The sequence below is a fragment of the Coffea eugenioides genome, chromosome 1 (assembly GCF_003713205.1).
Source record: "Coffea eugenioides isolate CCC68of chromosome 1, Ceug_1.0, whole genome shotgun sequence".
NCBI lineage: Eukaryota > Viridiplantae > Streptophyta > Magnoliopsida > Gentianales > Rubiaceae > Coffea > Coffea eugenioides.
Genome location: NC_040035.1, coordinates 45753641 through 45774076, shown reverse-complemented (window position 1 = coordinate 45774076; position 20436 = coordinate 45753641). Strand labels below are relative to the sequence as shown.

General features: G+C 37.1%; 2 protein-coding genes across 4 annotated transcripts; one reads left to right on the top strand and one right to left on the bottom strand.

Annotated features, from left to right (window-relative positions):
* Positions 1-1761: 1761 nt before the first annotated feature.
* LOC113782844 (sugar transporter ERD6-like 7) lies at positions 1762-7939 on the bottom strand. 3 transcript variants are annotated; one of them, XM_027328780.1, is made up of 19 exons: positions 7608-7939; positions 6332-6602; positions 6148-6210; positions 5455-5544; positions 5282-5341; positions 5085-5150; positions 4944-5009; positions 4738-4813; positions 4532-4596; positions 4344-4436; positions 4173-4253; positions 3880-3964; positions 3391-3434; positions 3216-3278; positions 3066-3125; positions 2923-2976; positions 2688-2747; positions 2480-2594; positions 1762-2168 (listed from the first exon to the last, which is right to left on the bottom strand). In XM_027328780.1, the coding sequence occupies exons 2-19, from the start codon at positions 6500-6502 to the stop codon at positions 2047-2049; spliced, it is 1434 nt and encodes a 477-aa protein (XP_027184581.1). In that variant the 5' UTR covers positions 6503-6602; positions 7608-7939; the 3' UTR covers positions 1762-2046. The 3 variants fall into 3 exon arrangements, with proteins under 3 accessions (XP_027184581.1, XP_027184590.1, XP_027184598.1); XM_027328789.1 differs by having other exon boundaries at positions 6332-6559; XM_027328797.1 differs by having other exon boundaries at positions 6332-6540.
* A 5217-nt stretch (positions 7940-13156) lies between these two features.
* Positions 13157-14675, top strand: LOC113773648. Its single transcript, XM_027318283.1, has 4 exons — positions 13157-13369; positions 13708-13788; positions 14407-14475; positions 14604-14675. The coding sequence occupies exons 1-4, from the start codon at positions 13157-13159 to the stop codon at positions 14673-14675; spliced, it is 435 nt and encodes a 144-aa protein (XP_027174084.1).
* Positions 14676-20436: the final 5761 nt, after the last annotated feature.

Sequence of the window (20436 nt, the reverse complement as noted above, 5' to 3'; positions counted from 1 at the left end):
CAATTCAGAGACGTTCACCTTCTAAATTATTTAGTATTTTTTTCCCTCTAATCTCCTTTTTGTTTTTGTTTTTGGATCTTTTCATTGACACCAAAACTAGTACTACTACCCTATTTGGACTCAAGCCCGGAACAGCAGCTTCTCTCTTGGCTTACAATTCGAGATTCCTGCAGTACTGCAAAATTTCGGAGGTACCTTCATATTTTCCACTAGTACTATTAACGCAAGTTCATATGGATTTTATAGATTCTATTTTGCTTTCTTTTCACTAATTTTTTTTTCATCGTGTCGATCTGCCCACAGGCTATCTCCTTCCAGGCCCCTGGAGCCAAGGCAAACAAGGTTCTAGGGCTCAATTACGCAGGCAATGTTGCAGATGCTAAAGGTGGAAACGAGGTCATGGCCGCCTCTACCTGTTCTTTCCACGGTAAGCGTTCAAATTTTTGTCGCTTTCTCTCGACCGCCGTTAGTCCAAAAGGAGTTACTTGTAGGCTCAGATGGTTACCAGCAAATGTTCCGTCACCTCCTTTGCGCGCTTAGGGAATGCTACGTTTTTCATGGATTCGAGCACCATTTGCTGCTCTCCTCATCAGAGTATTTGCGCTTTCGAAACCAATTATTTATGGCAGCATCTCCAGAATGTCCATATTTTAAAAATTACAGATCTTGCTTGCAATGAGTGAATTAGATATTCTGGTTCTTTCGGGGCCCAACTTGGTTTATCCAAAAGTGTCCGTTCAAATTACCAATTTTTTTTTTTTTTTTTTTTTTAAAAAGAATTGGAGTGGTATTATAACCAAACTATGGTAAGTAGCAAGGCAGCACTATGGATAACTGAAACTTAAAACAGGGGGATTGTTTCGATGCCCTCTGGGTGATCTGGTCAAAGTTGTTGGTTTTTATATCTCATTACCGCGGATTCAGTTACTAATGAGAGCTCCTAAATCTTCTGATGAAGCCATATCTGAAAGGGATCTGCTGTCCGGTGTCTGCAGTAAAAAATTTTCAACTGGTGGCAACAGATGCTACGGCAGCACAAGTTATAAGAGTTTGGGAGTTTTTTTTAGACGATCAATTGGAGCCCAGGCAGAACAAGGGCGCCGTGGGAGTAATGGAGATTGGAAATCCGAGCAGCTATTTGGCGATATCAGGAGGTGTTGCTGTTTTCTCCAGACCCGTCTAGGAGTCTTATACCAGTTGATGAAGGTAAAAAGCTGGCAGCTTTCAGTTTGCTTCAAGTAGCAGTGGAAAATGGGTCCACAGCAGGTCAATATAAGCCACCAAAAATTATAAGAAGCCATCAGATTGCTGAGTTCTAGGAAATCGTCTGCTATTGTCACTGTTACAACCTTTAGTGCTTTGAGCTTTTACCCATCTTTGCATGGGATTCTATTTACAAGTTTCAAGCCTCTGTTGGATGTGAGCTTTCAACATCGTTAAATTCCTATTCTTGTCATCTTTTGATTTATAAATTACCATTTTTTTTAACGTCCTGGTTAATAGATGTAAAATGTACTTCATGGTAAAATTACCAGCAGTTGCAGAGATTGGTCGGGTAAATATCTTGACCATACATTAGAACATCCACAAGCAAAAGAGGAAACACAATTAAATGCTTCTTCTCCTCTATGGTGTTGTCATCCTTCAAAATTCAAATTGGTAACTTGCACATGGTATTTGTAGAATGGAGAATACGTACAGATGCAAGCTTCTTGCCATTACTTGTGGAATAGTTATGCATGTTGATCTAAAAGTCCAATATTATGAAGCTATGTTTACTTGTTCTTTTCTGTCATTGACCTTGCCACAGTTGTTTATGCTCTGTATTCTCTTTTGTGAAACATATGCATGATATGCCAGTAGACATTGGAACTCAAATCAGAGGATGTGTTTAATAACACAATTGAACATTTTAAATTGAAAATTCATAATTTATGAAAATTATATCAAGGTGTCCTCCTGAGCTTCTGAACCCTTCTGCAGTGCTGTTGAATTATAAAAGTCCCATATAGAGACAAGTAGGAAGCATGCTTCTTCAATCTCGTGTCAATGTGAAGCATTAATTGCAGACTGTATTTGTTCCAACGATCTACCTTTGGTTTCAGGTACTACTATGGTCACGAACAAGATTCCAAGTGCATTGATTGCAGCGTAAAGAATAAAGGTTCCTATACACACATTCATGAACTTAAGCACATTTCTTGTAATGGAAAGCAACCTCGATGCAGTAAACTGTTCCTAATGGCATATGAAGACATTGGCCTGAGCAAGTTGTCAATCTTTCTGTTGCCTCTGGTAAGTGCACGAGTGCCAACTAAAGTGACAGTAAGTATGCACAGTATGCAGATCTTTGCAAAAGAATCTGGAGTGACTCTTTCTGTAGGATAAATTATTTAACCTAAAATCTGTCCAGCCATTTTTATGGCATTTTGCACGATTTTTTGGGTCTTATCAGGAAGAACATTATATATTTGCTTACCAGGGGAGCTCCAAGTCATCAGATAATTGAAGGTGTAGGAACACAACCAGGCACCAAACCAATTCACTAGTGTTGCCAAGCTTCCAGCCACTCCTTTAATATTTATAGGGAATATCTTTAACACATACGACAAAAGACAATTCTCAATTAGAGGTCTCCACTAGAAGTGTAGAATGTAGATGATGATGAACAGTATAGAAACAATTACCTCTGACATCACAACCCATGGCACTGCTCCCATACCTGCTGAAAAGGACCCTATGTAGACCTGAACTTTTCAAGATATTATAACACCAGTTACGTTGTATATAGGATTTCCTTTTACAAGGTTTTTCCATTTTTCGTAGGTGCAAGGGGATAAGGAGACAAGTTGGAGTAGCATAGCCTGGGGAGTGGATTTATGGTATTTTGGAAGATTAGGATTGAGGAGATTGTAATATTACCAGTACTCCAGTTACAGCAAGTACTGGGACTGTTTTCAGTGCTAGTTCATGAACCTGTCAAGAACACGACTCTAGCATCAAAATCTTTTGAACTTGAAAAAAAGCGTTAAAATTACTTGGATGATGCTGGGACAAGTGTTCACCTTAAGGTAGAATGAGATCCCTGTTAATAAACAGCCTATTACTAGTCCTGCTCCAGAAACCTAGAATTCCAGGTTTAGTCTTTCATTGACCAAATATGACTGTATTCCATAACATAGTTACAGATTAAGGCATTTCGAATGGATAGTTACCAATAAAAGAGGTTTTCTTCCAGCTCTGTCAACTAAGGTTGCCCCTAATCCTGTGATCACGACCTGGAAAATAAAACGCAACAAAAAATCAATAGGAAAACAAACAAACTTCTTATGAAAATGATATTCTTAGTTTTATTTTTATCTCTGTAGAACACACGAGTAGAGATAGAACCTGAAGAATAGCATATGTAGTTGTTCCAACATCAGGATTGAATCCTAGGGAATTACAAATGAGAAGACAAGCAATATAAATTTCAATTTGAAGGTTAGGCATTCAAAACTAAAGTCTAGAAAGTGAAGGAAACGGTTGTTGTTGTGGATAGTCCCATTATTGTGTGCCCATGGCATGTCTTCTCTTTCTTGATATGCATATCCATGTGTATGACAGATACCAAAAGCTAAAACAATATTCTTGTGAAAGAAGCAATTTAAACATGTCATCTATGACGAATAAAGTACTAACAAATACTTAGAAACTATAACATGTCATGACAATGCATTTACTAATTCTTGAGACATTTCTCCTTCCCTTGCATGAATTGGTTCATCTTGGGTAAATGTGTCAGTTGTTGTGTAGAGAGAGAGAAAGGGAAGGAAGAGGGGTGGGGTATTTTTTTGGGGCAAGGGTTTGGTTTGGGTGGGGGGTGGGGGGACATTTTACCTGCTGTCTCAAAAATACTGCTGGTGTAAAAGCAGACTCCATTGATCCCGCCAAGTTGTTGAACAACCATGAGGCCAACTCCTATCTGCCCACAAAGTCAATTATGCAAATTACTCTAGAAAAAGTGGAGTTTCAATTTCTGATTATTGGAGTTGATGAAAAGATATCCAAAGTAGATATAAAAAAAAAACATAATTATACACTAAATCCATTGTATGATTTCAATAAAAAAACGTGGGGGAAACAAAGAGAGAGAACAACTTCATATAGGAGACAAGGAAAGATGTATTTACAGTGACTGAGCGTAAGTATCTTCTCTGAAAAAGATCTACTATTTTAGCTTTTGGGAGCCGCTCAAGAGTTTCTATATAGTCCTGTCAAAGAAATAGCATAAAAACTTATCATTATCTGCTGTCTCGGTGCGCCTCTCAAGGAAATAATCAAGAGCTGAGAAAAACACAAACTTGGATTTCAACAGCCTCTTCAGATATGTCAGCTTTGCTGCCACGAAGTTTTTGTAATGCTACTTCAAACTCTCTTCGGCGTCCCCCCTTTGCCTGTAGACATGTTTAAGTATCAGCTTCACTGATTTTCTATGCTAACCCTTTTATCAAATTGCAGAAAGTATTAAATTTCAAGACTTGTTCCTTACTAGCCATCTGGGAGACTCTGGAATCATGAAGAGGCCCAGAAGCAGAACAGCACATGGTATAAGCCCTGCAAGCACATGATTGGTGAGTTCCTTTAATGACCATCATCATCTTAAGGTCCTCAATTTGTTTCGACTTCTAGTTAGCAGACCCTTGCTTTAGGGCCCAGTATAATGGTAAATGGATTTTACCCAGTATCAAGACTTACCTACTAAAGCCAAAGTCCTCCATGCTAGCAAGGTCCCTATTATGAAGGACACAGATACTCCAGCAACAATCATGAACTGTAGGATCAGAGGGAAACAAAGGCATGATGTCAGATCTTTAAAGGCCAAATTCTTTTGCTTTTGTTGTTACCCATGAAACATAGTTTACTTCCATACAGGTCATGTTTATGTGTTGATTGCTTTTTACCTGGTTTATTGTGGTCAAAGCACCCCGCAAATCTTTGGGTGCAATTTCAGCTATAAAGACAGGTACCTGATCATCAGGAACATTCACGTCAAGCTAAAAGAAATTTATCTGAGGCGCTTAGTGATTCACAGGATTACCTACCACGTAAGAAAAGACTCCCATTCCATATCCTGTTGCCATTCTTCCAATGTCCAGAGGCACAGCCCCCTGTAACAATGCACTCATACATCAGTTACAGTTTTCTATGCCCATGATGTTTTTGTAAACATCTTTTAGACAAGTCAAATTCTCTCCAATTCCTAGGAGAAGAAAATATTAAGTGGTTATTGTGGATTTACCTTAGAAAAATAAATGGCTAGCCAGCCTGCCACACAGAAACCGCTTGCCAGTCTCATCGCCTGCTCCCATTTGAATTGAACTGATGATCAATATACACTACCAGATCTAGAAGCAATAAGTTTGGGAAAATTATTTGATAGCAGCTGGTTCAGGTTTGTACTATCTAGCTTACCCCTTTCCTACCAACGAAATCAGCAATTGGACCGCTTGTAATAGCTCCAATCATTGCCCCGAAAGTCAATATTGAACCGAACAGTGAGTACTGCATACAATCACCAGTAAGAAAGTTCTGAATTTTTTGTTCTTGTTTTCATGCTAAAACTTAATATCAAAAGTTAAAGTGTTTTTCAGGCTTTACTTGCAATGAAGTACAGTAAGTTATTCGAGTCAAAGTCATTTACTTCATCACTTTAAACCAGGTTGCATTGTAACAAGCTGCAGAAAATCTCTTAAGACTCCTCTTAACCACAATTCGACATGGTTAACCCTGTTGAGACATTTTGAAATCTCAAAATCTTCGAAGCAATGTCTCCACTTACCAGTTTTTAGGGTGTCTTCATTAATGCTAATTTAATTAATTGATGCTACATTCATCTCCTTGGATAACTACTTGATGAAAAGCCTATAATTGCTAGTATTATTGTTTTCTTCCTTGATATCTAGTGAAATAACCCCTTTAATCTGTAAAACTTAAGAGGTCAGAACAGAGGCCTGGTAAAAGACATGATTACTTTGGGTGCACAAGAATTAAGACCTGTGGTGATTGCCCTTGAGAGTCTATGTCCTTGTTGTGGGATTTGTGAGTAATTCATGTGCACTAGACAGAACTGCATCTGCATATCAAGTGTGTTGTCAGGGAACAAACCTCTGGTATTGAAAGATTGAGATCCTCCCTTATGGCAGATTGCGTAGGTGATGAATAGCCTGCCTGAAAAGTTAATGAACGCACACACACACCGAGTTATTGGAAGTAGACGTAATACATGTGCAGAAGAATCCATCCATCTTTTTACAAGGAAGACTGAAGACAATGGAAGTCAATCACTTACACAGCACCCGAACTCATAAGCACCACAAACTGCAACGAAGGTACTGAGGTAAACCATCCATCTATCCTCCTTGGTACTCTTTACAGTCTTCTCTTCATCACCATAGCAGCCATGTTCCTTGTCCGTCAAAATGAGCGGCGCTCTGAACTCTTCCTCTGCTCTGTTCTCCATATCCTGCTTGGTGATGTTTGTGTTTCCCCAACCTCCTCCTGAACCGAACTTGATTTACTTCCAAATCGGAAAAGCTAAATTACTTCCAAGAGGAGCTGAGCTGATGACCATGCATATAATATACTCAGTTCCTTACAGAAGTAGTACTCCAATATTTTGTTCATTTGAAGATATCTAAAATTGCAATCTTTCCTCATTAGCTAGCCTTTCCTGACTCGCGGTGTGCTAGCTGTAGATGCGTACTAGTGGTAGTAGGCCTTGTTTGGAAAGTAATTTTTTCGTGAACACATTTTTCAATCATTTTTTTATCTCACATATATCAAATCGCTATAGTAATTTTTTTTAAAAAAAAATTCAGAAAAATACAATCCAAACAAAGCTTGTATTTTTTACTACTGAAAAGAAACGTGTGGAAGAAGAACAGAAGCAAAGAAGCTCCGACTAAGATGTCTTGGTCCTCAGAACATGACAAGCAGCAAGTTGGCACCTTATCTTAATACTTAGTTGCTAGTTATTGCCATTAAAAAAAAAAAAAAAAAAAAGAGTTAAAATCGTTGCTAGTCTGAGACGCATCCAATATTAGTCCGAATTGGGTGATCAAATCTGCTTTGTCCTCTTACGCAGTTGAACAGCTGGAGAATTTGGCCTTTTTATTGCAGCAGTTGTTCTGGTGGCCGATGCTTTTTATAACGCACTTTTAGTATCATTTGCATGTGATACTTTTTGTGCTGATGTATCACATATCTGTCATTCGGATCCGTATCAACAATGAATTTTAGTTAAGACACGAGCAAGAAGTTTTGAAGAAATACGTGCCGGCGATCAAAGCTCGGAGTCAAATGAGAAAGCAACAAAATAAAATAGGTTCTCTCTTCCGCGCAGATTAACCACCTCTTGTTTATTTTAACAAAAAAGCAAAGACAAGGAAAATTTAACATCCTATCAGTTATAATCATAAAAGACTATCCGCGGTCCGCGGAAATGGAGACCTTTCTCCTGCGTGAGTGCCGGGGCGATAAACTAATTTAATTTTTTTTTTTTTTAATGAAATTGTATACAGATCATGGAACTGGAGGAGGGAAGGGAGTTGTTACAGAAAACTCACGGGTTTGACAGAAACAGGAATTGGCTTAATGTGGTGAAGCGGCGATCGGTGCAAATATCCGCAAGAGAGAAGACGATGAATCGAATCAAATCATAATCATGGGTGAGCGAGAGGATATGAATGTAGTACTGGTACTACTGTAAATAGGAGCATCTTTTCGTCTAAGCAATGTAAAATAGCGCCTTCAATATTAACTGGCAGATGCGGCAGTGGGCATTGGACCGTTGTACATTAAATACACCAACTTTCTGTATTTTTGTGACTGCAGGGGGAAGCAAACCGAAGCGCAGATGCAATCAATGGCAAATCTGGGAGGTGCCCAAGAAGAGGACGGCTTTCGTATTTTTTTCACTTTTGTCCTCCCCGGATATCCCCCCTCTAATCAATGGCATTTGTTACCCAAGAATGATGGCTCCTGTAAACTATTTGCCATGTAATGTCCTTTATTGCCACAAAACAAATACACCAACTTCGGTAGCGTGGCAACTGGCCAACTTCGCCTGTTTGTTTATTTTAAGGTTAAAAACAAAAAAGCTCCCTGTGTTATACCTAATACACAGAAAAACTCCTCATGATTTCAAAACATACAAATTGACACCTCATATTTTGAACTAAATTGTAAACTAACGAAATCCGGTAAACTTAACGGAAAATTTAACAGAATCCGATAAACTTAACGGAATCTGATAAGTTTAACAGTTGAGACAGTCATTTTCGTTAAATTTAACGAATTCTGTTAGTTTACAATTGAATTCAAAACATGAGATGCCATTTTGTATGTTTTGAAATCACGGAAAATTTTTCTGTGTATTAAGTATATCACATGGGACTTTTTATTTTTAACCCCTTTTTATAATTTTATATACACTAACCCTCTGAAAATAATCCAAAGTTTTTAATATACGCACCCCAAAAAATTAAAAAACACAAGTCTTTTATTTCTTTCCCTTTTTTCTTTCACCTCAACCCATCACAGCCGACGGGGGTGCATTGCCAATGCACGCCAACCTCTTCTTTTTTTTTTTCCTCCCTCTCTCCCTTCTCCTCCTCTCCGTCTCCCCTCCACTCCTCTGCTTCCTCTTCCTTCCTCCACCTCCTTTCCCCTCTTCCTTCCTTTTTGGTCACATGACCAGAGAAGAAGGGGGAGAAAAAAGAAGAGAAAAAAGGGGAAGAGGAGACGGAGGGAGGATGAAATAGGCCAAAAAAAGAAGGGATGAGGTGGTGGTGGCAATTGACGGTGGATAGAGAGGGAGGAAAAAAGAAGGAAGAATAAAGAAAAAAGAAAAGGAAAAATAAATTTTTTCCTCAAACCCTCATGCCTACAAAAAAAAAATTTACAATTTTTACAATAAATTATAATAAAATTTTATACAAACACCCAAAATATTCCCCATCCAAATGGATTTATTTTCTGCCTCAAACAAGCCCACCTCACTGCAACTTTAACGAGTCCTTCAACTCAAAGTACAGAATGCTTTTTCTTTTTTTTTTTATTTATAAATGCACACATATTCTCTCTCTCTCTATCTTTCTCTGGGAGTGGTAAGTGTGCGGCCACACAATGTACTCTTCTATTTCATCCCACAAACTGCGCGTACAAATATTGCAGTTTACGCTACAATGTAACTCCAGAGAAGTTTTCCTCTAATTATTACCGCCATAGGAATATAGGATACACAAGTTAAAGCCGTTAACTTAAAGTCTTTTCTTTTCTTCGACCTAATTAAATTTTCTTTTCTTTTTTTGGGGTACCAAGTGTAACTACAGTTGGGAGAAATAAGGCAAAGGGAATTCGAACTCCATCACCTTAATCCTAGTAGGATTAAGGTGTTTCTTAGTGATAATTGAGGTAAGAAAAACTCAACGAAAGAACAAAAAGCTTCACTTTCAAGTAGCTTTGTCAAGATGAATCAAAACATATTTTGAGAAAGATAATGGACTACCTAAATTCAATGGTTGATTCTTGATCAATATGATATAGTCAAAATAGATAAATGAAGGCCTCGCAATTCTATTGATATTATATTTAATATGGAATTAGTGAATTTCATAATTTTATTTAGAGCATTTTTAGTGGTCAAAAGACGATTTATTAGTAGTAGTTGCATTCCTGGCCCTCAATGACGAGCGTTTTTTTTTTGTCAATTGTCATGATTACACCTGCATTTAGGCCTGTCAACGGGTCGGGTCTAGACCCGGATTCGGACCGGATCCGTGAAATTATTACGGGTATGGGTAGGGATTTAATTCCGTTTTCCGGATCCGGATCCGGATCCGTTTTGTCAAACAAAAAAACGGATCGGATACGGAATATAGTATTCCGGCCCGTATTAGACCCGGATCCGGATATAAATGAATTAATAATTTAAAAAATATATATTTATCAATATAATTTGATTAGGGTGATGTATTTGAATAAAGTCAATTTGATTTCTTTTCTTATTTGGTTTTTTCTTTGCATTAGTTAGAAATTAGTTTACAAATATATTTTTGTTCTCATTTTTATTAGAAATTATAAATTTTGCTAAATTTGTTCGGGTAGACCCGACCCGGATCCGGGACCCGCCGGATCCGGATCCGGAACATAGAATAAAAGACCCGTCGGGTAAACGGGTCGGATCCGGGTCCGGTATAGTAATTCGGGTCCGGGTCCGGAATAATGAATTCCGGCCCGGACCCGGCCCGTTGACAGCCCTACCTGCATTTACTATTCATTATGGGAGCGCTTTTAACATATGGATCTAAAAAAATTCACGTTAAATAACAACTTGATGATAGACAAGATTTGAACATTTGATCTCCCATCCCGTAAAGGTATGTGATGGCCAATTATTTTAGAGCTAGTTGGTTACAACGACGAGCATTAGCATTGGCAATTATTAGCAAGCATGTAAATGAGCGGGGAATAAAATTGCTGAAAATTTTTCCTCTACACTTTTGATTAGGGAAAGTGATTGTGACAAGTGATAACGACTCCGAGGGATGACAAGTGATTGTGACAAGGGATAACTATACTCCGAGGGATGCCGTCCTATAATGGAAGAGAATTTATGTCCCAAACTTTTGTTTGGTAAAACTAAAGCCTATAATTTGAATTCTAAAATCTGAAAATTAAATGTTGAAAGTATTAAGTTGCTAAGTTAATAAAGTTATATATGTTTGAAAATTATTTAAATTGTACACTATATTGAAATATTGTACAAATATTATATTTTCATCTTTTTAAAATTTTGTCTTTATTTGTGTATCCGAAGAGAAAGAAAAGTATTTTATGTGAGAAAAATAATTAAATAATTGATAGATAGTACTTAAGTGTGTATGTGTGTGTGTGTGTCGAGCGGATGAGAGCAAAATGTATACTTTGTGTAAGAGTATATATGAAAGTGTGTTACATGCGTGAGAAGTGTAATACATATGATCAAATTAGAAAATTCAATAAAAAAAATTTAACTCAAAATTTTTGTATACAAATTGTGTTTAATATATTAAGTGGCTAGACATTTCAGTTTTCAAACATGATGAGTTCAAAAGTTTTGAATGAAATAGATACCATTTTCATTGTTATATTTTGAAGTTTTTGTAAAAAAATATATTATAACGATTTGATATATTTAAAATAAAAAGATAACCAAAAAACGTGTTCGTGAAAAAGGTGAAATTTTTTTGAAGAAAAATGACATTAAGTTGAATTACCAAGCAGGCCCTGAGTGCCTTAGCGCATGCTGAAGATGTTGATTGAGAAAGTAAACTCTTTTTTTTTCTCCCATTGGGTAGATGAAAATGACTCTTGTGGTCCTCATCATTTTGCCTACGATAATAGGCTCATTGGTGACTCTCATCTTGTTTTACGCAATAACACTGACAAAAATAAATGCTTAATTTTGTTTCTTCCTTCCTTAGCAGGACTAGGGAGTACACATTTCGTTTCTTTCTGACTTATTAATATATTATTTTGTTGGGCCAAAGCATTAGACATCTTGTGTTTGTTCATTTCGGAGGCCAGGAAAGTAACAGCCTGGGTCCACACATTTCGTTTGGGTCGTGCAAGAAAATTTGCATTAAGTACGGATCACCGGTCCTTTTGCTTCTTTCTTTTTTCGTGGCCTGACGGATCACTATAATTGATCAATTCGCTAGTACACAAGTGGAAATATATTAATTAAAAACCTCCACGTAAATATCCTAAAGTGGAAATTGAACTGTAGCTGGGTGTGAGACATAGGGATACGGGGCAGGAGCGGTCGTTCTGACGACCGCTCCTGAACGGTCTCCTCACAAGACCCAAATGTGAGGCGAGAAATATTCCACGTCAGGAAGCCTTCAACAGGCCCCAAAAACGACGGCGTTTCAAAAAAAAAATGTTTAGCCAAAACGGGAACATGACGGACCAAACGGAAGAGTTTGAATTTTGAAAATCAAGTTCAAAATTTGAATCAGCCGCATAAAACAAAACTGAGAGAAAAGAGGAGGTATCCTGCTGAAAGTAGCAATTGACAGAAAAGTGGGTGGAGAGAGCTGGGGTATGGTGTTGAGTGAATAAGGAAGAAAGCAAACAAAAAAGTGGAGAGCCACACAAAACAAAACTGAGGGAAGAGAGGAGACGTCCTGCTGCAGGTAGCAATTGACAGAAAATTGGGTGGAGAGAGTTGGGGTATGGTGTTGAGTGCATAAGGAAGAAAGCAAACAGTGCAGTGAGAGTGTTGTATGCATTTTGAAGCTGGGTATGAGAGTGTTGTATCCATTTTGAATGCGTGCAAGGCAGGCGGCAAGGTAGAAGCAAACAGAGGAAATTAATCATCTCACGAAGCCAGATTTTGTCGTGCAACTTAATAGCATAAACAACTGCGCTCTCCGAGTTCGGTGAAACATAAAGCGTATGGTGAAGACCAAGGTAATGTTACTGAATACAGTCTGTTAAATGAGTAATATGTAGTTGGTCTATGCTCATCATGCAATCTTAGTTTGCTCCTCTCCTGACCATGCAGTGTGTATAAAATGAAGACGTAAAGTTCATTGAGGTGAAGCAGATGAAAAGACATATATGTGAATAATAAAAGGGTGTACCTGGTGTTGTAAGTTAATTACATAATGTAAGAAATATATTACAATGAGTAGAAAATACTTTGTTTGGCCGTCAAAATGTAGAAATAGTAGAAAATGCGCAATTGGCTTAGGCGCTTGTTATTAACGAATGATATAAGATCCAGTGAGCTAAAGAACCTAGAACCTAAATATAATCAGCAGAGTGGATGTACATACAGTTAAAATAGACTTACACCGTGTGACCAATACGTTACAGTCTATATAACTTAGTGTACATGGAGTTCTATTAGTACATAAATAATGCCGTTGTCTTAGAATAAAAGTAAGGTGATGTGATTCATTAATCGTATTGATAAGTGTAATAATAGGATTTGGTATACGAGTAATGTGTGATTCATAATACATTATGAATGGTAATATACATTTATCTTGTCGTTTATGTACATACAATTCATGAAGTGTTACAAATTATGGTGTTTGATGCATAATTAGTAGGAGCAGAAATAATGAATTGCAGCAAATTGACAGAAGATAGGATCCTTGAGTTGGGAATGGAGTTTAACAGTGAAAAGGATATGTACAAGTTTTACAACAAATATGCCTTTAAAATGGGTTTTAGTATACGCAAAAACTATCTGAATAAAGATAAAGATGGCGTGACCACGTCTAGGAGATATAGTTGCCACAAGGAAAGTGTGAAGTGCAAGTACGAAGGTGATGTGATGCCAAAGAAGACACGAGCGCCGACGAAAATGATCTGAATGTGGAGGAACGTGATAAGATTCAATTTGTGAATGAAATGGGAGAGGCAGTAATCGCAAGAGGATTTAAAAAATGTACCAGTGGGAAGAGAAGTAAAGTGATGCGAAGTTGGGTCGATAAATTTGACAGATTAAAAAGAAAATCTAGATTGTCAAGAACTACACAGACTACGGTAAGGATCCAATAACTATTATGGTAAACATTTATGCTACAACAATGCTATCGTAATTCCCTATCTACAATCCATAAGTACCATTCACTATAAAATAACATTATTGTCGTGTCAATAATACAGGTCTCAGAATCGGAGCCGACATCGATTTCATTTGATGAACACATGTTTATGGGATGCCGTTCATCAATTGACTCAGTTTCGGTTAGTATAAAATAAACATGGCTTTAACTTTTATTTGGATGTTTCTTACAGCACAATTAGTTATGATGATGTTACATTGTGTGATGATTTTGTTACGGCTGACATCCCTCATGATATACTCTTTTTGTCTGTTTTATATAATTATTTGACCCATACAAAATTCGTAGATGCATTCAATGAGTTAGTCAGTGAATGGCCCTCCAAACACTGTTGCTCCCGAAATCGAGGAAAGTCTAACGGTATGCATACATTTAGTAGATAAAATAAGGTCCTTTTTTCGTATCGTAGAGTTACTTTTTCTTTAATTGTAATGGTGGGCACCCGAACACTATCGAAGCATGCATATTTTGTAGTTAACATATAATGCTTTAATGACATATTATTTTGTATTATCCGAAAGTCTACCGATTGGCTAATCAGGGGCCTCATGGCAGTGTCCCTACAGAATGGATGCACCCCAAATTTTTTATATTTTTCAAACATAACTCCGTCAGAGATATTTTAATGGTTTAAAATATCATTTTTTATAGTGTCTAGTCCAATTTAGCTTTGGAACTGAGCAATATAGGCATTGCTAATGAGTTGTTGATAATTGAATAATTATATTGTACAACGTAGGCGGAGCGTGCAACAATTTCAACACACTGTAATAAGGATGCATATAATGTATTTTCACCATCACCCCAGGTGACAAGCTTTTATCATTACCCCATATATATATGGTGTCTTGTTAATTGGATATTTCGACAGCGTATATCATTAACCGTATGTATCATTAACTGTATTGACTGATTTATCATCGTTACGTATTTCAGGAAAGAAATAGCACCTTGGGATTGCGACTAACTATTGACATCAACTCCCCTCAGTTGCAGGTTGATGAATGATGTGTACCTACAATTTTTATGAATACAAAACAATTGGTTATTCCAAACAATTGAGTTTGTTGCTCTCCGTCCCCAAGTTCACCTCATTTACTGATGTTCGTACTTGTCCAGAAAAGATATTGCTCAATTTCGATCGGTTCCGTATTGTAAGCTTGTTTTAATGTACAATCTCTCAATGAATTATGCTTGTTGATTGTAATTCTAAAATTACTTCAAACATTAGGTGTCTAGCACCAGATTTGCAGTGTCTAGCACCAGATTTTTCAGACATGAAGGTGTCTAGAACCAGATTTGTGGTGTTCGTGGACGAACATTTACTAAATGCAGCCATGTCGTCCCTACCAGGGAATGCTGCATATGTACGTTACAAGAAGTTAATAAACTGTTACAACTTATTGATGTGCTTGTACAGGCACCTTGTCATGTTCGTCTATGTTAAAACTTAGATATGTGGCTTATAATTGTGTTAATGATGAGTATTACAGATAGTATTACAGGCACTTCAATAGGTATTACTCCTTTAGTACGGAAATGAAGTTACAATTGGCGTCTCGGATTGGTTCCACACGACCACATGCCAAGTAACAGTTTCGCAAAAGAACATGATATTTCATTGGGACAACTAATTTGAAAGTGGGGTAACTAATATTTAAAATGCAACAAATAGTCATAACGAGATGTACAGATTGAGTTACAACGAGTTACGTGTATGTTACAATTCATTACAACAATGAATTGGCAATCGGCAGTTTTTCGTCTTCTCTAGTTAAAACTAGTGATTTTACAACTAATGATATTTCCCGATATTACAACTAGTGATACTACAGTTATTTAACGTCCGATGAACCTTTCCTCTTCTCTTGTTTGTGCAATTGCTCTTGGCACCAACAATAATTCCTTCTCTCGACACATTAAATTTCTTAGACACTTAATATAGAGATGATCATTTTGAACCCTACAACATTACATGTAGCGAGGCCTTCTCGAACATCTCATTAAAATAGCGAGATCTTCCCGAACATTAAGCAAACCTGGATACGTTTAATTGGCTCCCAAGACTTGGTTTAAAACTGAACACTGTATTGATGAGACTGTAATCCTTGTTGTAGGGAGGTTGAAGATAGCAAAAAATGAATCGAGTACACAGATCCATTGCCACTTTAATATGAAGAGAAATTTGAAGTGTGAAATTGAATAATAATACGGACGAAAATGAAAGGGGGACGAACAAACTGGAGTCTTGTCTGTTTAAGGGATATACACCTGCAAGGGGGTTCTTTTATAGTCCGCAATACCCTCTAATATGGTAAAATATCAGACCCCAACATATATGAGACCAACTAGTACATCACAGGAATGGAATCTGTTTACTCAAATACAGCGCATGGACCATACAATCTTGTTAAGTTCAATAAACATAATATTTGGATGTAGCAAGGTGATTATGTTACAAGGCTCCGATGTTACAATCTCGAATGCAGTTACATTTTTATCATACAAGCTTACTGTCACATGTGCTGGTAGAATTTACTTGACTGATTGCATAATGGTGCTCTTCTTTGTTGCATGTGTAGACTTGTGCTTTATCTCAATGTCAAGGCCTCCTAAAATGCGAAGAACATGTATTTCATATGATTTCATATCTATTGTTGTGTAACAAATTGTAAATCAATTTGTAACAGTTTTCAAACACACTGTAATTAATAGTCTTCAAGCACCACTGTATTAATTTTCGAACACACTTTAACATTCTATTAACTATTTTATAACAGTTTTCAAATACACTGTAACTTACCAATAACTATTTTGTAACACTCTTCAAACACACTGTAACTAATAGTAAAAATAACAGTTCTGTATTAATTTTTAAACACTGTAACACTACAAAAACTATTTTGTAATACTCTTCAAACATACTGTAACTTTCCAATAACTATTTTGTAACACTCTTCAAACACACTGTTGCTTCCTTGCTCAGTTGTTGTCATGGTGGCCCCTTGTTGCAATCCCTGACTGATGTTATCAGGCACAACTGATGAGGTATAAATTGGATTCTCCATGTCCATTACATCTTCATTCAGCTCTGGAAGTTCTCTGGTTTCAATATTTGTCCTCGTAATTGCATCGTTTTCTTCATACTGCGCTGCATTATGCTCATCTTCTTCAAACCATTTCTCATCAATTTCATCAGCATCATCATCTTTATCGTTGCCCCCTTTTTCAGCAGATTGAAATTCTAGCTCTTCTTCGGTATCAGGACTCGTGTACATTGTATAGTTCTCATGTATAGATTTTTTTCCTTTGTCCAATGCTTCAGGCCCAGAAGTGGAAGCTTTTGCTCTCGAATGAGAATACAATATTTCTGCAATCTTTAATATCCTTCATTGGTTATTAACAGCAATGTTATACAGCTCATTTAACTCAGCCTGTAGTTACATCACAACATTACCAATCCATAAATGAGCCACTTGCTCTCAAGAATGAAAAACAATACATGTATATACATATATGAACAACTTCGTTAGCTTGGCAGATAGGCTGATATTTGAAAGTGATTCCAATTTTGGCATTTTCAAAATGCCTTCCTGCGAGCATCAAGGTGACACACAGGGTTGGGGATTTCAGTTCCATTACTGATCCATTTATGTTCACGTCGAAGCAAACTTCAAATCTTGGGTTAAAAAATAAATTGGCCGATACATGGCAAGAGTAATTTAAAAACTCACAACTGCTATGGGTTCAACGATGTAACGTTCCATCTTATTCTTTGCGACACCTTTCCCACCCCAATTTAGCAGGCGGGCCAACATGTCAATGACCTGATCCTCAATCGATTTTTTTCAATTAAATATTAGCAAATAAATAATATAGAGGTACTGTATCATTGGTCACAAGGCAACTTGGAAAAGTAAGCTAATCATGGCCATCAAATTTAAATTCCTAACCCGATTCGAAACATGCATGCCATTGCCAAGTGTCTTCAAATCAACGCGTGTTAGGGAAAACTGGAACATTTGAACCAATATGTCCCTACCATTGCATTACACAAAATCTTACAATAATTAGTTGGTACAATAAGCAACTCTGTACAGCTTAATAAAATGATAGAAAATGCTGATATCGGACTAAAGCCTTGGTGAGAAACTTACTTGGGATTCTTGTTTGGGTCCCATGCGTAGGCAGCAACCCTTTTCTCATATAAGTTAACTGTCACATGTGCCGGCAGGATATACTCGGTCGACCTTAACATCGTGCTCTTCTTCATTGCTCGAGTAGGCCTTTGCTCAACTTCCTTCCCTGACACAATCGAAGACAAGGACTAAGGATTTCAGAGCTTGTGTTATAACTGGAGACTGTAAAAATGGGTGTTGTGCATGTAACTTGAGGTCAACGTATTTGTAATAACCAATGAACACTTTGTAACTGTTCATTAGATTATATATCTAATATATGCAAGTAAATTCTCAAAATACTCTCTAAAACTATTCTGTATCATACATTTATTTATTAACCATGAAAATATAGACAAAAATATTTAACCAACCTTGTCGATTTCGACCATATGAACGTAGCCTTCTCGGAGTGTTTGCATCAAATGCAGGATTTTCATGCTGACTGGGATTTGACGGTTGTTCCTCTAGACAATTATCTTCACCACATTCACGGCTGTGACTATTATGCAGCTCCTGTTGTTGTTGATCTTCTATGTTCGCATGCAGCTTCTTGTTCATCTCTAAGAAATCATTGTTTACTTCAGCTGGACGTCTACTTTCAACACCCGTGACTGTCCTCATTGGTGTCACAGTGCTCGAAGATGGGCAATGACCTTCATCCGTTTACTCATTGTTATTTGTCACTGTACCTTTACCATTTCTGTGGTCCTCTCCCTCACTCTGTTCACTCACATTCATAGCATCATCTGTTGCTCTACCACCTCCTTCACCATCGCTAGCCTGAAGGTTTTCATTATGATCTTTGGCACCCGCATCTTCATTATCATCTTTCTCATTTTCTTCACCATCATGTCCTTCTTCTGCAGATTCATATTCAGATCCTTCTTTGCAATCGGTATCCCGGTACATTGCCACCTTCTGGTCCTTATTTTTTTCCTCTGTATACAATGATTCGACCAGATCGCATGCTGCTTTTCCCTGCTTTTCCCTGACGTGCCATTTCTTTCTCATATGCTTTTTTCTCTTTCAGGTACTCCTCTTTTCGTTTCATCATGTCTTCCTTACTCAACTCATTGTATGCTGCTCGGGCAATATTATTATACTGCATTGTAATATCACCCACGTTAAACTCATCTACTTCTTGTGTCCTCACTTATATTCCATATACTTCTTTCTAAATAGTAGATTGCTTGCTTTCTTTATTATAATGGATATGCATACCTCTGTCACCTTCACTTCTTTCGCCAAAACCTTACATTGATACTCTTTCCTGCCCACAAAGTCCAGTGAAACAAATTTAATACTGCTGTTAAATAATGATTGCTATTTTCTATTACCTACAATCCGACCTGAATTTCATCCATGGATTCAAACGTGGAAGTGGTTCCGCAATCTCACTTGTTCCTGCTACCTCCATTTGCTCATCTTCAGCTGTGTTTGTGGCCATTTTTTTCCTTCTTTTCCCTGCCTTCTTCCCACTGCAATATGCCGATAAATTATCACCAACTTCACTTTTTGAGTGCTATACAAATTGTGAGACACAAACATTAGCCACTTACATATTAAGTGATTTAGATGAAGCCTCGGGCTCTTTGCCACCAAACTCTCTTACTGGTTCATCTCTACCACCTTGGCCACTTGAAGTTCTCGATCTTTTTCCTGCCATCTGAACTAAGAGTTATACAACTGCACTTCAGTTCTATTATGCTTCCCAGATTATTCTGAATGCATTACAAAGTAATAACATATATAATACATCACTCTCAAATCTCAATAACAATACTTTTAAAAACTTGTAACTTTCCTTCCACACTATGTTTGCCAAAATTAACAGTGAGTTAATTATTCTACGGTGCAAATTCCACTTATGATCTACTCTCACTCATTTATCATTTTTTACACAATCGACTTCTTCTTCTATTTCTTGTTCTACTGTACACATATGAGTTATGTATCAATTGTGAGTTACCAATTAAACAATTATGTAATATACTATTTTACAGAGTAGTTCTTATATTGTAATTGCTAAGTCACTGCGTGTTACACTTATCCAACTTCATGTTCAGTCACACTAGCGGAGCAAAACTTGTAATCTTTTTTCCACACTCAGTATGTCAAACTGAACACTATATAAATCATTTTTCGTACCTTGTTCAGCTTGTCGTCGGCTGCCCTACCTATCAACAATCGACTTCTTCTCTTTATCCTGTGATTATACAAATATGAGTTAACTAACAAACAATAGCTAGAAAGTTCACAATATGTTCATGCAATTTTACACAACAATTCTGCTATTGTAACTTCAGAATCACTGCATGTAACAGTTATCCAACCTGCTGTCCAACATGCCTGGTTAAAATAACTTGTAACCTTTTTGCCCACAATGCATCTATCAATCTCAATGTTATATGCATTCACGCAGCTTAACAATTTTACTCTGCGTCACTATTTATTCATATCAAATGTCTCCTTATACAACACTCTGATATATACTTAAGGAAACTATTTTTGTAACACTTTTTTTCGCTTTGTATGTCACCATCAATAACATGTACAAACCACAAACAAACAAACTATAATCCGCCCAC

What these genes read in the sequence shown, in the direction of transcription:
- LOC113773648 (XM_027318283.1), top strand. Translation starts at nt 13,157, where the DNA reads ATGAATTGCAGCAAATTGACAGAAGATAGGATCCTTGAGTTGGGAATG. An exon ending in CATCAATTGACTCAGTTTCG is followed by an intron (nt 13,789 to 14,406) that starts GTTAGTATAAAA and finishes TGTACAACGTAG; the next exon opens with GCGGAGCGTGCAACAATTTC. An exon ending in TATTTTCACCATCACCCCAG is followed by an intron (nt 14,476 to 14,603) that starts GTGACAAGCTTT and finishes TACGTATTTCAG; the next exon opens with GAAAGAAATAGCACCTTGGG.
- LOC113782844 (XM_027328780.1), bottom strand. Translation starts at nt 6,502, where the DNA reads ATGGAGAACAGAGCAGAGGAAGAGTTCAGAGCGCCGCTCATTTTGACG. An exon ending in TCAATCTTTCAATACCAGAG is followed by an intron (nt 5,545 to 6,147) that starts GTTTGTTCCCTG and finishes GATTGTATGCAG; the next exon opens with TACTCACTGTTCGGTTCAAT. An exon ending in GATACTTACGCTCAGTCACT is followed by an intron (nt 3,965 to 4,172) that starts GTAAATACATCT and finishes CTTTGTGGGCAG; the next exon opens with ATAGGAGTTGGCCTCATGGT.